Below are 22,991 nucleotides of genomic sequence, written 5' to 3'. Positions count from 1 at the left end.
GCTGCTATTAATAATTATGTCCAGACAAAATGCATAGTCTGAGACTGTCCCTGGGAAACCGGAGTTCACGGTCACCTTGCATTTCACCACACCCCCCCCCCCCCCACTGCAGGGCTTTAAACTGCAATAACATACTGGAGTCTGTGAGTGGCGCCCTGGAGCCTACTCTAAAATCCAGATGTTAGGATGGACGGGGAGTCAGACTCTGAGCCACAGGAGAGTTTACCATGTGGCTTTCTACTATGGACCTATTCTCATTGTGTTTGAGCTCTGAATATTATTCAAAGCCACTGAATATTTCTGAGCGGTATTTGCAGCAGGTGAGGGCTATTTATAGAAATGTCAATGGGCAAACCTGGGTAGTTCCAAACAACCTGACTCAGCAGCAGCCCTGCCCTTCTGGGAACCACTCAATGGGGGTGTCCACACCACGTGCCATCTTGGACAGACCATCCTAGACGCCAAGAAGCAACAGGCCCTGCAAGCTCCCAAAGCCCTCCCCACGCCAGCCCCACCTGACACCTTAACTCCCCCTGGGAAGCATACTCACGATTCTCGCAGCGCTGCCCCGTGTAGCCTGCCAGGCAGGCACATCTGTAATAGCCAGTTTTGTCAAGGACGCAAGTGCCATCATGGAAACAAGGGGACGAGGAGCACGCTGCAAGAGAAAAGGCATCCCTCAGGCCACTGTGCAACGAGTTGATGTCTTCCAGCCTGGCATCTTGGCCAAAGTCTTTCACTTATCTATCAAAGTCTTCTTGTCATGTGTTTATTCCTTTTCTACTGAATTCTTGGTACTATAATTTGAGGATGCCTAAAACAAATGCTCATTAATTGTCAAATGTTGCTGATGTCGTGTGACGTTTTCGAAGGCTCCAGAAGTATGCTTGAGACCACTGCAGTCTGCAGAGCATAAGGCAAACACACAAAGGAACGCTATGCAGCTGAAAACAGAGCCATGCTTGTATCTCTCCCATAGCGTTTGGACAGCTAAAGACCATCTTCTTTCAAAAAAGCTCAGCATCCCAGGTACCGAGGGAAAGCAACTTGAAGATGAGCTTTATGGGACACTGTTGAAGGTGTACTCAAGAATTTCCAAACTTATACGCTGTAAACATTAGCCCTTGAGATGTTGATGTGTTCAACGAAATAGGGGTCTGGGCTCAACTATGTTGGGGACATGCTGCTGGCATTGAGTCGTAATTAACCAGACTTCTTTACTGCAGAACTTCTCAGTTCAATGCCCTAATACACATTGTGAGTATCTAAGAATGTGCATAATAGTCAGCTTGCCCTGAGCTTATCTGATCTCAGAACCTGCATTTTATGGAGAGTCTTGGGGACTATTTTTCTACAGAAAAGACTGGGAAACACTGGTCTGTGTGTTGCCCATCAATCCTATATTCATTTATCCCAATGTAGAAATATATCCCTTGGGCCGGGCTTGGTGGCTCACACCTGTAATCCCAGCACTTTGGGAGGCTGAGATAGGAGGATTGTTTGAGGCCAGGCATTCAAGACCAGCCTGGGCAACATAGCAAGGCCCTGTCTCTACAAAATGGAAGGAACGAAAGAAGGAAGGAAAGAGGGAAGGGAGGGAGGGAGAAAGAGAGAGAGAGGAAGAAAGGAAGGAAGGAAGGAAGGAAGGAAGGAAGGAAGGAAGGAAGGAAGGAAGGAAGGAAGGAAGGAAGGAAGGAAGGAAGGAAGGAAATCCTTTAGCTCAGTTCAACAAATCTATATTGAGTGCTTGCTCTGTGGAAGGTGCTAGAGAAATGCAAAGATGAACAGGACATCCTACTTACCAGATTAAAGGTATACAAGGACTATAACGTGAAGCATAAAATACAGTTAATGTTTCATGCAGAAGGAATAGAAAGTGCTACAAGACATTCAAAAAAGGGCAAAGTCACAGCTCATGGGAGCAAGAGAAAAGATTTAGCAGAGGAGGAAGAATGTGATATGTGCTCTGAAGTATGGGTTTTGATATGCAGGTTTGAAACAGACTTTAGCCCGACTTTAGCCAGAGGAAAGAACTTGAGTACAAGCAGACAGGCAAGGAAGTTTGAGGAGTGAGAAGCGGTGCTCTCTGACTGCATTGCCAAAATGCAGGCCAGTTTCCCCAAACTTCTGCAGGGGAAGTTGAGGAAGGAAGACTCTCCTGACCCTCCCTCGTTCCAGAGTCACAAGCTGGCCAGTTGTCTCTGGCCCTGGCTGGCTTCCATGACAGCCGACTCTTGCTGACTGCCCTGAGTCCCCACAGATGCGCCTCCCATGGGACCCTGCTCAGCCTAAGCCCCGAGGAGGGGATTCGGCCACAGGCCGATCACACCAGGCCACCCTCAGGCCCCGCACAGCCCCACAGGCAGGGCATGGGGGGGTGGGGGGGGCAGCATCCTATGGGGGGGGCAGGTGGCAGCCCAGGGTCTGCCCGTCTTGCTGAATGAATGGGACGGAAGAAATTGATCATACAGCCACCCACTCCTTTCCTGAGACTTTCATATCACACCTTATACATAAGGAAGCCTTAATGATCAGAATGCCATTATAAGTTTTTTTAAAAAAAAAAAATACAGTATTTTAAAAAATTGAACTTAAAGGCTGAGTTTATTTTGTAAAACCTGAAGTGATCCAAACTCAGAACAGTGAGACTGGGGTGATTCCTTAGGATTGAGCATATGGGCCATTTTGGTCAAATCCTGCTTCCTGATAAGACTAGAGAAGGAGTTAAAGTCAGGCCTAAAGTTACTCATCAGGTAAACGACACTTGCCATTGTAGTTTAAGATTTTACTGTCTATGGCAATACAGATGGTAACGGAGGGGAAGGGAACGCCTGGGGTTGGGCAGCTGATGAGTGCTGACTGTGTACTAGACTATGCTGAGCACTTCATTTGTTCTGTCTCCCAGAGCCCCCTTAACGGAGCAGGACATGTTGCTATTCCCTTGTCACTGATAAGGAGACTGAGGCCCAGAGAGGTAAAAGAATTTACCCGAGGTCACACAGCTTGATCTGACCTGCCAGGAATCCAAAGCCAATGCTCTTAACTATGAGAGGCCCCCTCATGGCAGCTCTACAGCCAAACTGCTTGGGTACAAATCTCCGGTTCTGTGTGACCTCAGACAGATTCTCCAGCCTCTCTGTGCTCCAGCCAGCTGACCTGCATAAGAGAGAAAATGATGCCAGGCTGTGGTTGTAGGTGAGCTTTTCTGAGATCTACCTGGCCATTTCCCTCTTTTTTCTTCGGGGTGTAGGTTTCTTTCAAGGATCCGACATGCTAGGTTTTCACCCGGCCGAGCAGGGAGAAGGGAGGCGCACAGCAAGGGGGTGTCTGTCTGGAGCAAGCCACAAAGTGCCACATCTGTCTCCGTGGTCTTTACCTGTGATCTCCTCAAAAATGGCATGGAAGCCGTCGAAATTCTTGGAGCCGTCGGAACGGAAGAGGACATGGAGTGAGGAGCCCGTGCTCTGGATGGGGGCCGGCCGCTCGTTGCCGCAGACACGCCTGATGATCTGGCCATCGCTGGTGTCCCCGTCGCGCACCTCCACGTAGTCGTACTGGCACATGTAGTCAAACTCCAGGCTCAGCATGACAAACCTGCGGGTAGAGAGGGGACAGAAGGACACATGCCCTGGGCATGTTCAAGGCAGGCGATGAACAGGGCTTGGGAACAGATGGCACCACCGGCCTGTTCCGATGGGACAGGGGTCCGGGAGCACTGGAGTTAGTGAGTTCACGCCACAGAGGAACAGAGGAGTGTCACATGCATACCGTCTGCATGTACGTGCACACGCGCGCACATGCCAGGGTGGAAGGAGGTGCCCCGTTCCCTGTAGGTAATCTTTCCATGCTCTGTCCCTCTTCCGGGGCACTTTCCTCCCAGTCCGCATGGCCTAAGCTTAAATAGCCCCTCTTCAAAGAGGCCTTCCTCACCACTCTTTCTGAAGGAGAGCCCTTGTTTTCCTAATAATGTAGGCACAGATTTTAATTTCTCATGCTGAACTCCTTGATTTTTTTTTTTCCACCTCTCTGCTCCACTAGCCTGCAAGTTCCTTAAGGGCAGGGAGGAGCGTCTGTCTTGTTCTGCCATTGTTTTCACAAGCACCCAGCACAGTGCCTGGCACACAGAGATGCCAAACAAATACTGTTGGCTAGGTGACTGAATGGATCTGGTGTTGTAATTTTATACTTGGGGAATAGAAAAGGCTCATGTTGTTTTGCAAGACTAAGCAAAGGAAACCAAGCTCTGCACACTCTGCTGTTTGCTGGAAGGAGCAGAAGGTAAACTGCCTTATGGCTAACAGAATAACAGTCACCCCAAAGAGTCGAAAAAGAAGCAGCAAATCAGAATCATGGGGGTTAAGCAGACATGATATACCTGTGCTTATCTAAAAGGGGTCTTGGGTTTGAACACATCAGGATACATCACATCTGAAAAGCACACAATACTAAGCCCTTAATTCCCAGAGACAAGAAAAGAAGCAGCCCCATCCCAGGGCCAGAGAGGCTGTTTTTCAAAGTTTCCCAGGGAAACTGCCTGAGTGTCAAGTTCACAAGATGTACATCTGCATCTTCTCCTGCATGCTCTAGAAAAGAAGTATAAATAGACAGAAAGGCCCAGGACTGCCACCTGAAAAGTTGGGACTTTCTATAATATCCCTAGGGATATTTCTACTACCTAGGGTAAAAGCCACACATGCCAGGATTAGAGAACACTGGAATATAGTGACAATCAGTGTACATATATAGTGACGATCAGTGTATATATATAGTGACGATCAGTGTATACACACACACACACACACAAATGTGTGTGTAGGAGTCTCGCTCTGTCGCCCAGGCTGGAGTCTGCTCTGCTAGAGTGGAGTGGCATTATCATAGCTCACTGTCACCTCAAACTCCTGGGCTCAAATGATCGTCCTGCCTCAGCCTCCCAAGTAGACTGGACTATAGGTACGCACCACCATGCCCGGCTAATTTTTCTATTTTTAGTAGAGATGGGGTCTCGCTCTTGCTCAAGCTGGTCTTGAACTCCTGAGCTCAAGTGATCCTCCCACCTTGGCCTCCCAGAGTGCTAGGACTATAGACGTGAGCCACTGCGTCTGGCTGACAATCAGTGTATTTTAAATGTTCTAAAAGGTCCTCCTAACAAACAAACCCAATAACTGAGTTTAATCATTGTTATTTCACACAAATTTGATGACTAGGCTTTTGGGGGGCTATAAGTCCTGTGACTCACACCTTGTGAAACATGCTCTACCATCTAAGAGGACGCCTGACTTTGCACCCAGAGCTGCCACTCACTCATGGTGGGGCTTGAGGAGTCAGTTCCTTCTCTTGGCCTTGATATCTTTGTCTGGAAAGTGAGGGCAAGGCCACCAGCTAACGGAGACCACAGCTGTATCTGAAGCTGAAATGAGACACTGCAAGTGTGATTGCACTCATGCATTCATTCATTTGTTCACTTATGCAACACCTACATTGGCGGCTGGCTCTGTGCCAGACACTGTCCCAGGTGCCACCAGTATAGCGGTGCCCCAACTACCAACTAGACCCAGTGCCTGCCCTCATGGAGATGAGCTCTGATCTAGAACGCAGATGGTAAGCGAGGAGACCAAAAACCAAGGTAATTTCAGAACATGCTCAGTGCTATGAGTAAAAGAAATCAGGGAAGAACACAAAGAGCCACTGGGGAGTTACGTTTCTGACATGAAGAACTCTCTGAGGATATAATATCAGGGCAGAGATTCCGAGATTTGGATAGTACCAGGACGCCAGCTACGGGAAGGTCTTGGGGCAGGGGAGTCGGCACGTGCAAAGGCCCTGTGGCAGTCACGAGCTTGGCGTGTTTGAGGAAGGAAAGCCAGGGGGTGCTGCAAGGTAAAAGCCTGTGATAAATCCTGCGTGGTAGGGAATTCAGATTTCATTCCAAGCCCAACAGGAAGCCACCAGCAGTTTTCAACAAGAGGATGGTGATTAGATGCAGGATTTCAAAGGCTCACTCTAGCCACTCTGCAGAGAGAGGACGGCAGAGCTGGCAAGAGCAGGCGCGGGGACGCGGGGGAGGAAGCCAGGACACAATCCCCCCGTGGAGGAAGGTGGTGGTTTGAAGTCCTAATGGAACGGCGGCAGTGGGGACAGAGAGACATGGATGGATGCGAGATTATTTTACAGGTAAGGAAATGGATTTCGTGGTGGCCTAGAGGTGGGAGGTGACGCAGAGGGGACATCAGGGATGACTCTTGAGCTTCTGGGCTGAACGTGGTGCCTCTGCGTCCTAGTGTTTCGTCATTATTACTACCATCCCCAGCCAGGAGGTCCCGGTTTAACCAGATGGAAAGAAATTCGCCATATTTCCACACCTTTCTAGGGCCCTTTCCTGGCAGCTAATGAGCTTCTCAATCCTCCACTGCTTTGGTATTTTGGGATTTCCTTCTGCGTCCTGGATCTTGGAGAGGCCCTTCAGAGGCCCTGAGGGGACCATTTGTCTTGGTCCCGAAGCTGCTGAAATGTTCCCATGCAGCACTTAACACCCGCTTTTCTCATCCCTGGCAGACCAGGCCGTGAGCCCACGGGGTAGAACAGTGTCGCCCTCACGTGCCCCTGGAGCCGGCCTTCCTCCAAGAGAGCCCAGCTAAGGAGACTCACTCCCAACCTCGGGTCCTCAGGTCCTGGGGACACCAGCTACCACGTGCCAGTTTTGAAGAGCAGGCTTGAGAAGGGGATCTGCTTCGTTGGGCCGTTTAAATTCGGGGTTCTGGTTGTCCCCCTTGGAGAACAGAGAGCCATTCAAGGAGCCAGCTGGCATGTGGCAGCCTCTGGGCCCACGGATCCACCCAGAAAATACTTATTGAAAGCCTGTGCCCTAAAGGATCGGGGGTTTCAATCCCATACCCCCTCACCACGTGCTTAAATTGGAAGAGCTAATTGTCTAGGGACAATGACTCTAGAAATCCTAGGGGGGAGTGAGCCGCCTGCTTCCCTGAAGAGGAAAAAGGGAGGTGTTTTCCGAGGGAGAGAGAAGAGGCACTGTAGTCGGCAGGCAGCTCTGTCAACATTCACTCCTGCAACCAGAGCGGATCAAGCACCTCTCAGGCGCCATGAACTGCTCCAGGCGCCAGGGCGCAGCAGTGAACAGCTCCTACGAAACACGGCTCCCTTGTAGTATTTATTTATCAATAGTCACAGTAAAGCAGGGTCTATACCCTGGACTATGGCATAAACTGAACATTTGTGAGGACCCCAAAGCTCCCTAAGAAGAAAATGGCTTATCGTCCACACAGGGGGCAGAAGTGGTTTACTTGTCGTAGGGTGTTTGCTGTTTGCTGAGAATAGCAATTAAAGGAGCTGTGACAAGCATCAACTCCAATCTGAGTATAAATGCCTTGAAAGTGAGACCTATACCTTTCCTTCTTCCCATCCCTTCCACAGGACCAGCCCAGCATGGGGTAGTAGGAAGCCTTATTAAAGATTTGTGGATGGCTGGATTGCTCTCAGTATTTTGCTGTCAGTATGTTCGTGCTATCCTTGGGTAAAACCCTTGGAGCCCCACAGTTCTAGAGCAGCGAATGACAAGTGCTTAGTTGACTATAGTTTTAGCCAAGCCTTATCCCACAGAATCCCTGAGAGGTAAAGAGAATAGCTCCAACATACATTTTCTGCTTTTAAGAATAAAGAGCTGACAGTTGGCCTGTGATCATGGGATCCAGGGCCCTCTGCCCCATTATTGTTTCCTACAACCCCAGACTCCTTAATTCCAGCCCCAGCCCCTTACCTTAATTGGATGATAAACCCAGGTTTGGCGTGAATGGTCCATTCACAGTGAGCATTTAGCGGGTAGCTCTCCAACAAAATCTGACCCTTTGGGGCTCGCAGAACCTGGCCACATCCTAAGGAGAAAAGAAAAGATCGGGACACAAAAATTGAGGTCAACAGGAAAGAGGCGGGAGAAAGTCCACACTTCTGAAAACAGAATGAATAAAGGAAAGGAAGAAGGAAATTGATATTTCTCAAGCAGCTGGCAATGTGCTAGGCAATTTGCATAAAGTAATTCATTTAATCCACCCAACAGCTTGGGAAGGGAAGTGGTATCATCCCAATTTTCCAGCTGGGAAAACAGATAATCAGAAAGTTAAAATAAATAACTTTTCTAGCTACTAAGTGACAGAGCAGAGACTCCAGCCTAACTGGGTCCCTGTGTGAAGTTCAAGCCACTGTCCAGGCCTCCAAATGCCTGCCTGCTGCCCCCACCTCAAAAGGCTCAGAAGGTAGACCCTTCCCTCATCTCTACTCTCCTCACACCCACGGCCAATCAGAAAATCGACGTTAATTTTCTCTATGAGCAATCAATCATGTAATAAATGCATCTTTAATATATGCCGTTGGAAGGGAGAGATAATCTCCAGCCAATTGGACTGGATTGATGGTTTTCCATCTTTTTCTTGCCCCTAACCCCTTTTACTCAAACAAACTCTTATCAAGGCCACCAATAAAAAAAATTGGGATCAAAGAAGGGCTCCTGGTTGAAGCAGAAGCAGGAGCCAAAACCCTCAACCCCACCCTCACCTGGTCTGGTAGGGTTACCACCAAGGAATCCCTAAGGTTTGAAAACCGATGGGCTGAGTAGTCCTGAAACTACTATCATATTTTCCAGTGTTAAGATAAGCACAGGCATGGAAGATGCACCGTATTTTCACACTCAAGAGTTTGAAGAAAATGTCTTAAAGTGGTTTTAAGACAAAATTATTTGGGTCATGAAATAAATTATATTCTCTAACTGGGGTTGGCAAATTATGATCCATGGGCCAAATTCGGCCCACTGACTGTTTTTGTAAATAAAGTTTTATTAGAATATAACCACACCCACTTATTTATGCATTGTCTATGGCTGCTTTTGCACTATCATGGCAGAGTTGAGTGGTTGTGGAAAGAGACAGTAAGGCTCACGAAAATGAAAATATTTACTATCTAGCCATTTTCAGACAAAATTTATTTACCCTAGTTCTATACAAAAACCCAGATTGACATCATAAATTCTGGATATGCAGTTATGTTCAATAACCACCACACCACCACCACCCTCTGCCAAAATACTGCTCCATGGCAAATGACAATAGTAATCTTTCTTTCTTTCTTTTTTTTAAGAGGCAAGGTCTTGCTCTGTTTCCCAGGCTGGAGTGCAGTGGTGCAACACTTTTGAAGTTCAAAGCTCACGGCAGCCTTGAACTCCTGTGCTCTAGCAGCCCTCCCACAACAGCCACCCAAAGTGCTGGAACTACAGGAATATGGCACCACGCCTGGCTAATGTTTTTAATTTTTGTAGAGACTGAGTCTTGCTATGTTGCCCAGGCTGGCCTTGAACTTCTGGCCTCAAGTGATCTTCCCACCTTGGCCTCCCAAAGTGCTGGGATTATAGACCTGAGCAACCATGCCCAGTATCAGTAGTAATATTTCTACAGTGTTAGGAAAAGAGCCCAAACTCTACTTTTGACAGGGTGTAAGGTCTGATGCTTGCTCCTTTTGTGAAAACTCCTAGGTTGTGCAATTCGTCTTTCATTCAGATCTTCATGGCTGCCGCCCTGTTCCCCCAGTGGGAAACATCAGTCTCTGCTTTCCACTTGGGGCTCCTGCCTGGCCCCAGCCCGATCATCTCTCTCTCTACAATCCCAACCTCCTCCCTGGACCCCTGGAATCTACCCTTATCCCCCAACCTTCTACTGTCCAAACAGCAGCCAAAACCACCTTTTAAACAAATAAATCAGATCACGCTGCACTCTTGATTCAAGCCCTCCAAAGTCTGTCCATGGTGCAAACACCTTCCTACAGCACTCATGACCCTGCTTCGTTGGCTGTCCAGACCTGCCCTCTGCCTGACCTCACGTGTCACTCATCTGCTTGACCACACTGCTCCAGACTCACAGCCTACTCTCTGTGCCCAACCCCAGGCCTTGAACTTGCTGCTTTCTGAATCTAGAAGGTTCTTCTTCCTCCCTTTAAGAATGGGAGGAAGGGAATGTCTCTTCCCTTTAAGAATGAAGCTCAACTGCCACTTCTTCAAAGAGGCCTTCCTCGACCATCCAACTAAAATAGTCCCTCCCCTGCAGTCCCCTCTGTAGTCCCCTCTGCAGTCACTGTCATCTCTCTGATTTGTTTTCTTCATTGCACACATCACTGCTGGAGATTATCTAGCTTACTTGTCTGCTCCCTTTGGTAGCGGTGGAATTTTCTAGCTTGCACACCTAGAATGGAACCTGCCATAGAGCAGGCGCTCAGTAAGTATTTGTTGGGTGAATGAGTGATGACTTTATTACAGGCCAGGCACTGACTAAAGGCTTTACAAGCATTTTCCCGTTTAATCCTCATAAGAATCCTAAGAGAACAGCATTCATCTTCCCGTTTCCCAGATGCGAGAACACTAAGGTTGGAGAAATAAAGCGGCTCTCCCAGGCTCAGAGGCTGGGAAGTGAGAAGACTGCAAATCACTGCCCTCACTGTAAAGCAGGAGTTAAAAATAGAGACTTCAGGGTCCAACTGCCCTCGGTGTGAAAGTCAGCCTTACATGTATCCCCACCAGATGCGTGGCCTTGGGCAAGTTACTTCCTCTCTCAGAACCTCAGTACACCCGAGTCAAATGTGAATAAAAGTGGCACCTACTTTATGTGGTTTAGTGAGACTTAAGCAGATGATGCATAGGAAAACTCTTAGCAGAAAAATCAGTATACATTTGCTTACTGCCTTTGGGTGGCAGGACAGAGATTTGAACTTGGATCTGTCTGGTACCCATGCTGGGTCTTGGCCGGTATGTTCAGCTGTCTTAGGGACACCCTCATCCAGCCCTCTCCGGCTCCATTTTTGAAACAGCAGAAAGTTTCCGCCCCCAAAGAGAGACATTGAATCTTTGCCCACTCCCCATTTTTTGAAGCGCACGTTCCTTCTTCCTGCACACCTCACACTCCTCATCGCCCCCATCTGCCCATCTGCTGCTGGGCTGCGGAAGGAATATGCGGGTGTGAGAGACAAAAAAAGCAGCCTTCCTGCACAGCCTCCGCCCCCTGGGACTGGCAGCTTCCCAACCCGCAAGGTGTTAAATCCCAGCTCCCTCAGCAAACCTCCTGCTGAGGGACCCAAGTCAGAGCCAGCAGCAGGTGCTGCCAGCCTGTGCCCAGGTTCTTCCCTCCACGTGGAAGCCGGAAGCAGACAGCCATGCCCCTGGGCCCCTCTGCAAATCCAAGGGGAGGCAGTGCCTGCGCCACCCCATTCAGGGCTCCTTGGCAGGTCCATTCAGGCTTTAGCCAGCTCCAGGGGCTCATGCAGCCTCCGGAGGGCTCAGTGTCCCCGTCCTCACCCAGGTGCAGGTCCCTGGCCGTGTGAAACGCTGGACCACTTGTTCCTGCAGGCCGGGGCTGTCCTGCAGAAGGAGCCAGGATTCCAAACACATGCAACATCTCTGTTCCTCTTAATGGGGCTCCTTCTCACTCCGAAGGGGAGGGCAGAGTTGGCCCCAAGATGGGGAACAACTTCCAACCAACCAGAGACAAAGAGGCCACTTCTTGGAACAGTGCTTGGAAAAAGAAGGAATACTAGGCAAAGAGCAAGAGCAGGGAGCCCCACTCCCTCCCCACGTCAAGGGACTCCTTCAGTTCCCTTGCACTCCAGCCTCTGCACTGGGAGCTGCAGGCCTGGGCGCTGGGACAGACTGACTGCACCTCTCTGTCCGGGGCAGAACAGTGAACACAACAGAGTGTCCCTGCCAAGGAAGTACCGCTGGCCAACCTAGCAGGTGGTCCTGCATGTGAAAGAGCAGAGCAGGCAAAGAGCTTGAGAGATGTGCTCAGACTCCCTAACAACGCCTGGCTGCGGGAGGAGAAGGCGTGTGTGCGCACGCGTGTGCGTGCACGTGTGCGTGTGCGTGCGTGTGTGCATGTGTACGTGTGCGTGCATGTGTGCGCGTGAGTGCGTGTGCGTGTAGGGGGATCTGTCCATGATGCTGGACTGTGCCCTGGGCCCTCAAATCCCGGATATACCTCCCACCCCTCCCCATTGCTACAGACCCAAATGGGGGGGATAGCTGGACACACTCCGCTTCTACAGCGAGGAAAGGAAATCTTCCTTAATTTCTAAACCAGTGAGAGACCTGGAAGGTTCCCAAGAAAAATTGACGCCCCTCACATTCAGACAGGAGTGTTCTTATAGCCAGCATGGCGGGGGTGGGGAGGGAAATGCGGGGAAGAGACACAGCACACCCTTCTGAGACGTGGTCAGCTTTCGTTTTTCTTTCATCTTTCCTCTTAGAAAAAAATAAAAAAAGAGGGGACTTTAAAAACCTTCAGACTCAGGAGGCATTTGCATTTCTATTCCTTCAAGAGGACTCAGGAGGCAGGTCTCAGGGTCTGCAGAGCCAGCCTGGGTCTGAATCTCAGTGCAACATCTACCAGCTGTGAGACCCTGAGCCAAGGTTTTTCACCTGGAAAATGAGAATAATAGTAGTATCCACCACCGTGCGTTTTTCTTGTTTGTTTTGAGGATTAAATGAGATATCGTGTGTAAAGCCCTTAGCACAGAGCCTGGTACATAAAAACGCTCAGCGACTGGCAACAAATGTTGTTACTTTCCTTGAGTGTTTCCTGGATCTGAGATACTGACTATTTTGGCACATGAATCACAGGGGGCAGGCCAGGTTCTGACCTGCTGCTCCAGGGCTCATCACTGCCCAGAACCCTACCACCACCAGGCCCAGCAGCCCAGACGGTGATGGTAGAGCCACTTGTCCCACGTCCCAGGCCAGGCGCTGCAAGGAAACTCGCATCTTCCACGTGGTCTGGGTCCTCCTGCCATGGCCTGCTGGGCCCTCGGACAGGCACTCAGAGTGAGGACCTCAAGTGCCCGTCACATCCAGAGTGATGGTTTAGTAAGGAGACAAGGGACCAGGCTCTCGGGTCTGCTTCTGAATTTGCATCTCAGCCTGCCACTTACGAGCTGTGTGACAGCGATAGCGGGAAAGTTACTTAACCTTTCTGTGCCTCAGTGTCCTCACCTGTCAAATGGCTGTGATGAGAGCTACAACAAGGACTAAATGAGTCAGTACAGGAAGGCACTTTGAACACTCAGCACACAGAAGCGCTGAGTGATGGCTTTGATCAGGGGTCCAGGAGTGACTCCATGGCTCACCCTGTAACCCAAATCAAACTTACCCTTAATAATGGTTGTTTATTGAATTGTTTGCATCATGACGCCGTTCTGTGAGAGCAAGGACACCATCTGCCTTGCTCACACCTTTATGTGCATTGTCATTAGTCAATTACAGTAACCGTTAGCGGAATGAATGACCGTATTAAATTATCAATTTAAACTTATTCCTGTTCAGTCAAATCATTTTTAAAGCCCCTCTCCACCCCCTGTACCAAATGGCCTGTCCACTCAGTTAAGAATGTGGTTGTCCACCAAGAATGGCATCTATCACTTTGCTGTAGAAAATCTTTCCTCCCCAAAGTTGCCAGGGTCCTCACCAAAAATGCACACTGAGATAGCCCTGCCCAATCCAGCTCAAAATATAGTGTCTGGCGAGGGCAGCACAAAGAATTTAGATTGCTAAATACTTTCCATTGCTTTTCTCTGTGATTTGGCTTGGTTGATTTCTATGAACCTGTCTTTCAGTTCTCTGATCCTTTCTTGTATTGTGACCAACAGGCTGTTAATTCCCTCCAGTGCTTTTCTGTCTTATTTCAGATAATGTATTTTTCAGTGCTAGGGTTTCCATTTGGTTCTTTTTAATATTTTCCAAATATATCCTGAAATTCCTCATATCTTCATCCATTACATTCATCTTTGCCCATATATCCTTTAATATATTGATTTTAAAGTTATTTAAAAGTTCTCATCTTAAAATTTCAACATTTGGCCATTCATGGTCTATTTCTTTTGACTGATTGTTCTCTTGACTATTAATCATATTTTCTTTGCTTCTTCATAACAGGAAATTTATGATTTCCCTTGGTTGGAAATGTTCTTTCCTCTATTTCATAGTTAGAAATGATGAGAAATGGATCAGATTAACCCAATAAGGAGTTAAGCTGGTTTGGGGCTGTACTGAGGCTAAAAATCTCACTAGAAGGGCCTTGAAATTCAAACACCAGAAACCTAAGGAAATCTCTCTTTGATTTTTATCTCCTCCTCCTCACAACTTTCTGCACTTTCATGACTACAAAACTGGAAAGCTGTAAGCCTATGAGACGACTTTTTGAAGCTGCAAGGCTACAATATCCCAAGATTTTCTGATCTGTAGCTTCATTTCAGCTTGCTCAGCAAAATTTCATTTAAGGAAATACTTGGTGGAGAGGATTGTCTTTGCTTTGGGATCTCCTCTAGATTTAAGTCCGACAGGCCAGCCCAAAGGGCCAAAAGTCTGGCTGGCTTCTCCTCCTTCTCTGGTGTGTCCCTTCCTTCACCTGCCCTGCCCCCAACTTCAACAGCTGTCTCCAAGTGTGAAGCATCCTGATCTCTTGTTCACCTAAGAAGAGCTCACCCCTCTGGAGTCTAGATTCTTTTAGATTCCATGCTCACAGATAATTTGTGGATTTAAAGAAAATCATGATTTTCTTTGGTTTATCTAGTGATTTCTTACTTTTGAGGAAGAGGGGAGGTCTTTCACACCCTTCTACACCTCGCTAGAAGCTGAGCTATGATTGATGAGTTTTTTTGCAACATAAAATTCTCTCCAAAGGTCCAAATATTAATTCTCTATAGTTCAAGAGCTGCAGCACATAAAATATAAAAAACTGTTTGCCATAAAATACTTGTCCAGGGAAGATTGCGTTCTCATGTTCAGTGTGTGTTCTTTTGCCCCTTGGGGAATTCTCTTCTGCTACCTTTCCTCTCTGGCCTTGTATTGATTTCTTCCTCTGTCCCCAAAATGACAACAAAGAAACAAGCTCACCAAAAGAGCTCATTTCATGCATGGCTCTGGTTTAGTACTAAGATTAGCATCCACCATTTATTGAGTACTTATTATATACCAGACTCCATATTAAGGGATTTATAGATAGTACTTCATTTAATCCTCACAAAACCCTCTGAGGGCCATTATTATTATTCCCATTTTGTAAATGAGGAAACTGACATTTACAAAGATTGGGAAACTTTGCCCAATGTCACAGAGGAGTAGAGATTAAAATCCAGGTCTTCCTAGGTCCAAGCCCAGGCTGCTAACCATCGCCTAATACCATCCCCAATTGGAACTCAACTGGGCATTATTATTTTCCTGGAAATGTCAAGACACAAAAGGATGGAACAAGATGAGCCAGTTTTCAGTGACTCCACTTGGGGCAATTCCACAGTTCCTCAAGAGGACAGTGCCATAAGTCAATGGCACACAGCTTTGTAAGCCATTTCCCTTAAACTTGCTCTTAATCATTCTTGGTTAAGGCTCAGGTAGCAGACTTCCCAAACCCTCCTCCTCTCTAATACACCCACCCTGCAAACATTTTGGGCCATGGCTTATGGCCAGTTCCTCTGTTCCTCTGCCTCTGTCCAAAATGTGACTAAGAAGATAAATGTATTAAGAGCCTATAATCTCTCCCCATAAATCCCCTCTCATCTGGGTTGCTTTCCTAACCTTCTTAGATCCCCAATATCCTTCAGAGACTGGAAGGTTGGGATCACTGCCATGCTAGCTAGAAGTGCAGCATTTTGGTTTGCTCTTGCCACCTCTCCTCCCCACAATGCTCATCTCTTTTGGTGGCCAAGGAACTCAGCCTGTGGCCACATTAAGTCAACACCACTCTGGAGGTCAGCAGAGTGGTTCCATTTAAGGACTCAAATTTTGAGTTTAAGAAACTCTGAGAGGAAGCCTTGGTTTTCACTTTGTACACCAGCACCTCTAAGAACCAGCAGCCAGATCACAGTTTCTAAATACCATTCCCCACTAAAAGTAACCAGGATTCATGGAGAAATAGCTGGTTCTAGGACCTGGGCATAGAAATCAAGGTGGACTTGCAACATTTGAGGGGAGAAAGCATACGATTACTCAAAGAACAGTGTAGTAGAACTGGATTGAAGGAAAAAAACTGGGACAATTTGAGCATCAAAAATAAAAATTATGATAATGTCATGAAACATGGAAAAAAAACCCTAAAATTCATGAGTCCATAGTGCAGAAAAGGAGAGAGCCAGATGTTAGGAAACAATAATTAGTGAATCCAGGTAAAGAGTAAATGGATGTATACTATTCTTTCAGCTCTCCATAGATTTGAAATTTTTCACATTAAAAAATAGGGAAAGGAAGAAAAAAAACAGCTCCTTTCTTTGTGGCAACAAAATGCCACTAGCTCCTAGTCTGGATATTCTGAGATTGTGAAACCAATCTTTCTGGACAGGAAGATGGGGATGAGTTCTCTCCTGGGCTCAATGGCCTCAGGCCCTTCTCCGATTCTCCTGGATGATATAACCTATCAATGCTTATGAATGAATCGGTAGCATAATAAATTGTAACACTGTCATGAGTTAGGTTAATGCTATCACAAACATTGTCAAGGACAGTGAGCAAATAAAAGGGCTCCTGCGTCTATTCAACGCCTAATGCTCTGTAAGTCTAATATAAACCAGCCCTGATCCTTCAGGCACTTGCCTGTCACTTCTCCTTTCTTCTGAGGCTCTATACGGTAGTCAGGAAAAAAGCCAGCGCTCAGCAGACCGGCTCAGGCAGAGTCCTCCTCCTTCGGGAAACACGGCCCGAAAGGATCGCTTGGGCGCCATCTAGTGGGCAGATGCTTGCACTGCCCCGGAGCTCCAGCGCGGTGCCCCGCCAGGAACAGGCCTCCCTTTACTTAGTACTGGCAGGCAGCACCGTGCCCAGCACCGCACAGGAATTCGGCAACTAGTGAGATGCATTAATTCTTCCTATGAATTCCCTTCTTACTTACTTAGCGCCAATACGAGGTGTGGGTGATAAGAACCTAATAACATCACGTTGACATCTAATTTCGGTCAAGCCCTGTTTCCATAGATGGATTGCTAACTCACTGAGGGCTCGTGGTGCTCCCTGGTGACCAGCCCAGCGCTACATAAGATATGCTCCATCAATGCCTACGGCTATGGTAACATACACTGTGTGTGATTAGGCTTTCAGAACAAGCATAATGGGAGCAAGCAAGCACCACCGAGCCAACACAGAATCAGACAGGAATCTGACCATTAGTCTATTTGTTCATTTCATAGCCTTGACCACGCTCCAAATTTCTTTTTACTTTTTTTTTTTTTTTTTTTTGGCTGGTGTTGGGGCAGACGGTGGGGGATTTCACCTCTCTAAACTGCAAGCTCCAAGATGGCAGGGACTACATCTGTCCTGCTTATTGTTCTACGGCCAGCAGCTGGGAGCATCCATTCAAGAAATATTTTCTGAATGGATGGGAGATTAATGAATGAAGGCATTAGCTCTCTGCTCTGCTTGCCTAGTAGTGATGACTGGTTGCCCTGAGCCAGCTCTGCTGTCCTTGAGAAAGCCTCGATCTTACACATGGACACCCTCACCAGCCCAACCAAATAGACTCCATGTACAGCTGCATCATGCACTGAAGTTCAACCCAAGACTCAACCAACAGGTGCTATTTGGAAAGGCACACGTATGGGATTTCTTTGGGCAACTGCAATCATTCTGTCTCATTCCCATTTGCTTTATTGACCTCCTGCGTGGAAATACTCTTCTCCTCCTTTACCCTGTCTCCTGGTCAAACCCTCTTACTCACATGGGGTGACTGGAGTGCTGTTTAGGAAATATTTGTATTTGTAATCACCCCTCGAGCCACTTTTGGATGGAGCATACTTCCCTACTCCACTGATTTGGAGATTAGCCACGTGAGTTCTTTTGCCCATGGAACGTGAGTGAATGTGATGTGAGCAGAGGCCATAAGTGTGCCTGTAACAGCAAGACTTGGCCTCTTGTGCTTCCACAACCCACCCTGAGAAGTTCATGTCCCACGTAGCTGCTGCCCCCCTGCCCAAGCCCTGCAGCTCAGAGCTCAGCCAGCCCGGCCCAGGTGAAAATGCTTGAACCCCTGCCAACCCACAGAACCACGATAAAGAAAAACAAACATATGTGTCCTTTTGAGATTGTTACACAGCAAACATGGTCTGACATATATGAACACATCATCCTCACCACCACCCCTGAAAGCTTCAACCTAGAACTTCTATTCTCTGACCATAATACCCCTCTATCCACACGCTCCGTTACTTTATTACCACCAGGTCTGTGTTTCTGCCCCAGTCCCTGTTCTCTCCCCCTCCCAGGCTCTTTCTGGTTTCACATCCTTCCCAACTGGGATCTTGGTCAGCCACATCTTAGCCAACTCTTGGATCAACCAAACGATTGGTTTTACTCACCTCTGCAACCACGCTTCTGGAGAGCGCCTCTCAGCTGTCCCACCTGACTGTGTCACCTGCACAGGAGCTCCAGCTTCAGCTGGGTCCTCAGTCTTGCTGGGACATGCTGTATCTTATCACTAACCGGTGACTTTTCTTATCCTCATGCGGCTGCCCCGAAGCTTCGATACTCGCAAGCACAGCCTCTAATAGCTCTACAGAAAATAGAACTGTGAGGGGGAACCCACCAGTGGGAGGCAGGCTAGGACTGGGCATTAGAACAAGAACAAGTGGTCTGCAATCACCCTGAGCTTTCTCCCTAAACGTTACTTCACATTCTGAGCCTCAGTGTCATCATCTATAAAATGGGGGTACAGATTTCATGGGGTAATGGCACGGACCAAATAAAACACTGGACATAAAGTACTGTTCCTACTATATAATGGCTAACAAGTGGATGTATGTTACTTATAAATAATTCTTTCCCTCCTACCTCAACCTAGAACAGAAGTAAGAAACTCCCCCTCCTTTACTCTTCACCTTTGTTCTTCATCTCACTCCCACGCGACTTCAACTATTTTCACTCTCACATCTTCAGCTTCTATTAATACTTTTATTGACACTTCCCCACATCAGCTTACAACCCTGCTCAAGTCTTTCCTGTCTTAATCTGTATTTTTCCACAACTCTATTTACTCGTGTAAACTCCCACCTTATGTTTCCCTCCCCTGCTTGATTAAGCTAATTTGAAAATTGTATCTACTCTTTGTCTCCATTTTCTCCCCTTCGAATCTTTCTTTACATGAAACTGCCATTGCTAAGGTCACCGGTCACCTGCTAGCCGTCAAATACAAAATCTTCTTTATCTCCTTATCCCACTTGATCTTGCTCCCTTATTTTGAACCACTCTGCCCCAGCTTCCAGAACCCTCTTTCCTCCTGGTGCTCTTCCCACCCCTCTAACTGTCCTTTCTCATCTCCTTCCCTGTCTTCTCTGATTTTCCATGTATGTTTGCTGTTCTCCCCTCTGCCCTCGGCACTCTGTTCATCTCATGCTTCGGCCTGTCACCCCTGTATGTATATCTCAAGTCTCCAAAGTTCTCTTGAGCTCTAGGCACCTATTTCCAACTGTCTACAGGGTCTCTCCTAGATGTGCAAAGTCCAGCGCATCTCAAGTGGAACTCACCTTTTCCCCCCACCAAACCTCTTCTCATTTATTATTCTCTTAACAGCTGATCTATAGAGCCGGTCAAACTAGGAACTTGAAAGGTAAACGCAAGATTCCTCACCTCCACATTCAGCGTGTCATTGTGTCCTGTCACTTCTACCTTTGCCCTTCTCCATCCCCGGAACCACTGAAATCATGCTCCTAACTGCTACCTTTGAGTGTGGTCTTGCCTCCGCTGCAGTGTATCCTCCAGACACCGCTGGAGTCACCTGTCAAATGTCACTCCCCTGATTGACCATCCAATGCACACCAACCACCATCCTCAGGACAGAGTCCGAGGTCTGAGTCCTGGCACACTACGCCTTTCACAGCCAAAGCTTACCAGCTTTCCACTGTCACTGCCTACCCGCCCCTAACACCGTCACCGCACTCTAATCACACCTGATGTCACATGCTTCCCCGAACGTACCTCGCATTCTCACACCCTGACCATTCTATTGCCTCTGCCCGCAGTAGCTTCCCATTTCACCCACATCCGAGCACAGGCATAGCTCAACCATCACCTCCCTCTCTGACACTTTCTCTCCCCCTGAGTCCCTGCCATAACTACTCTCTTATCTAGTTCTCAGAGCACTTGGTCCACACCCTACTTCGCCACTCTTCCTTGGCTTCCCACAACACTTGGATGACAACTGAGTTCCTCACCTAACTTCCCTACCTACAAGACCATGCGTGACCACACCCCCATCCACCACTCCAACCCATCAAATTCCCCTTTCCCATTCACGTACGCAGAGAAAAAGTAACCTAATATATGATCCCAAACAGGGAAAAACCCAAAGTGATCTCGTATAGTCCAAAGTTCAATGTGAAAGCTAAAGTGGTGCACTATAACTCCAATTATGTCTCTCTTAAACTATTATTGAAAGTAGTTTTTATTTCTGGACCACCTATCAACTCAGCAATTAAGAAGCCTATGGAATACTGACATATTGATTGCATTAATTGGGTTTTAATATTACCAGGCAGAGCACTAAGTGCTCCACACACATTATCTCATTTAACCCTCAAGTCAGCCTTCTAAAGTAGGGAGCATTATTCCCATTTTTTATGACGTGGCCAAGGTCGCACTGGTAGTGACGGGCAAAGCCATTATTCAAACCCAGGTCTGTGTCATTCCAGAGCTTGCGTTCTGATCATTATATAATACAGTTTTCATTAGAACAGTTGCCAAAGAAAGATCAGGGTTAAATCTTGCAGCTAACCTACCTGGTACATCATCTTCCAAGTACTAAATTAAATTTTACTAGAAACCACCTAAAATGGCATTGAGGTTTTAAATCTGCTATTGAGACCAACACTTTAAAACTTTTCCGTATTCTGGATAATTTAACTCCCAGGCTCACCCTGAAGTGCCAATAAACTCCTTCACCTGTTGGGATAGTTGGGCTTCTCAGCTGTAGACCATACACGTCATCCTTAGCCATAGAGTCTTAAAACTGGTGGCATTTCACTACAGATTGGATCAGGCAAAGATTACCAATCATACTCCATCTTCTATCTCTGTAAACTGGAAATATCATCCACAGGAGTGAAATTAGACTGTAAGACCATTCTGACTATTTCTGGTTCAAATCAAAGCATATTAAATAAGCTTAATGAAATAATAGCAATGTGTACATTGCTGCAGACACAGACTCTTAGAGGGATATTCATCCTTCAGGGCACGGCAGAGGGGAATCTAGACTGAGCACGAGCTTAGATTTCCATTCCATTGTCAAAGAATTATTGAAACTCACAAGAGAACTTTTATAAAGATTAAGTAATTCTTTAAGATCAAGTAGCTCCCAGAAAGAACCCTTTTCATGGGACAAATGGCATGCTAGCAATTTGCTGTGGGTTCCAGGAATTTAACTCAGGATTCAAGAAATTTACCAACAGACATGTGTAAGTAAAATGCTCTACAGACAACATTTCTGAAGCCTATTCACTGTTTGCTGACCAGGGCTGCCACATAAGTGCTCTGGAATGGACACAGGCATGCTATGTGCAGAATGCCTTCACTTCCCTTACAAAAGGGAGATTGAAGAGCAGATATAAACCTCCTGTGACCAACAATTCAAACCAATGTTCACAATCCACACACCCCAGATGGAAACACATCTTTGTTTTTATAGTCTTACCTAGAAAACCCTCTGGCCACAAGATTCCCAGAACTCAGATTCCAACAAGATAAATATTAGAGACCAGCCTGAGCAAGAGCAGGTCTCTCCTGTCTCTCCTAAAAATAGAAAAATGAGCCAGGCATGGTGGTGTAGTCCTGTAGTCCCAGCTACTTAGGAGGCTGAAGCAGGAGGATTGCCCAGGAGTTTGAGGTTGCAGTGAGCTATGATGATGCCACTGCACCACTCTAGCTGGGGCAAGAGAGCAAGACTCTGTCTCAAAAATAAAATAAAATAAAGATAAATCTTAGCCCCTTGTAAGCCAAGAGTTTACACTTTACACCAGCGTGCGCTAGAGGCGGAGCTGGCTCAAGGTCTACTTACGCATGCAGTCTCCTCCGTACCAGCCCGCCCGGCATTCTGCGCAGTAGAACCCCTTCACGTAGAAGTCGTCCAGAGTACCCCCCCACGAACCGTTTCGGCAGCTCTTGCAGTTTTCAAAGATGGTACAACCTGAAACATTCCCAAGAAGAGGAGTGTTAGGCTAAGCACTTGCAGGTTCTGGTCGGCTGCATGAGAGAGAAAGACTGCACCTTCTCTTGGGCCCTGTCTCCACTAAGTGCTTCTGGACCCAGAAAGGTGTCAAAGCCCCTAGGAAAAACTGGTCATATCAAGGAAAATGGCAGAGTCACCAGAATTCAGACTGGGAAGTTTAGGGGGGTGGTCTGCAACATCTTCCCAGTTAGTGGCTGATGTTTTATAGTAACATGATTAGGAAAAGGAAGAATCTATTAATATAATATATTTTTTTCTTTATGTAGATGTGTTACATGTTTATTGTGGAATATTTAGAAAATTCAGACTAGCAAAAAGAATTAGATAAAAAAAAAACCTAAGATCCCATCATTCAGAAAAAAGTATTGCTAACACTCTGAGTATAAACACATGCATTTTTTAAATTAGGCTTATACTATATACTGTGCATTCTGCTTTTGTAACCTACTTTTTAATTTAATAATCGATAGTAAATATTTTCCTGTGCCATTAAATAATCTATGTCATGTATTTCTACAACCAAAGTATGCCATTGGAAACAACCCAAATGCCTAACAAGAGGCTTACCCTGCGAGTGTCACCAGCAGGCCACACCAGAGAGACCTGAGTGACTTCCTAGCGAGGACCATTTTAGAAACGTTGTCTTTTGAGGGGCTAGGGGATAGTGAGAAAAAGCAGAAATAATTCAACCCCACTTTTCAAAACCAAGAACTCAATTCTGGCTCTGCCATTGTTCAGCTGTGTGTCCTTGAGCAA

At 47.0% G+C, this 22,991-nt stretch overlaps 1 protein-coding gene across 2 annotated transcripts in view; it reads right to left on the bottom strand.

The window, feature by feature from the left end:
- Positions 1–22,991, bottom strand: part of PAMR1 (peptidase domain containing associated with muscle regeneration 1) — a 74,165-nt gene that overhangs the window by 26,613 nt on the left and 24,561 nt on the right. For both annotated transcript variants that reach the window (XM_012738763.3, XM_012738765.3), the window contains exons 3-6: positions 22,065–22,193; positions 7,772–7,886; positions 3,377–3,594; positions 551–658 (exon numbers count right to left, since the gene is read on the bottom strand). In XM_012738763.3, coding sequence (XP_012594217.2) covers positions 551–658; positions 3,377–3,594; positions 7,772–7,886; positions 22,065–22,193 — 570 coding nt within the window. The remainder of the gene's footprint in view (positions 1–550; positions 659–3,376; positions 3,595–7,771; positions 7,887–22,064; positions 22,194–22,991) is intronic.

This window comes from Microcebus murinus, chromosome 4, assembly GCF_040939455.1.
Source record: "Microcebus murinus isolate Inina chromosome 4, M.murinus_Inina_mat1.0, whole genome shotgun sequence".
In the NCBI taxonomy this organism is placed as follows: domain Eukaryota; kingdom Metazoa; phylum Chordata; class Mammalia; order Primates; family Cheirogaleidae; genus Microcebus; species Microcebus murinus.
Note: the sequence above shows the minus strand (reverse complement) of the source record. Positions and strands in the feature narration are given on the sequence as shown.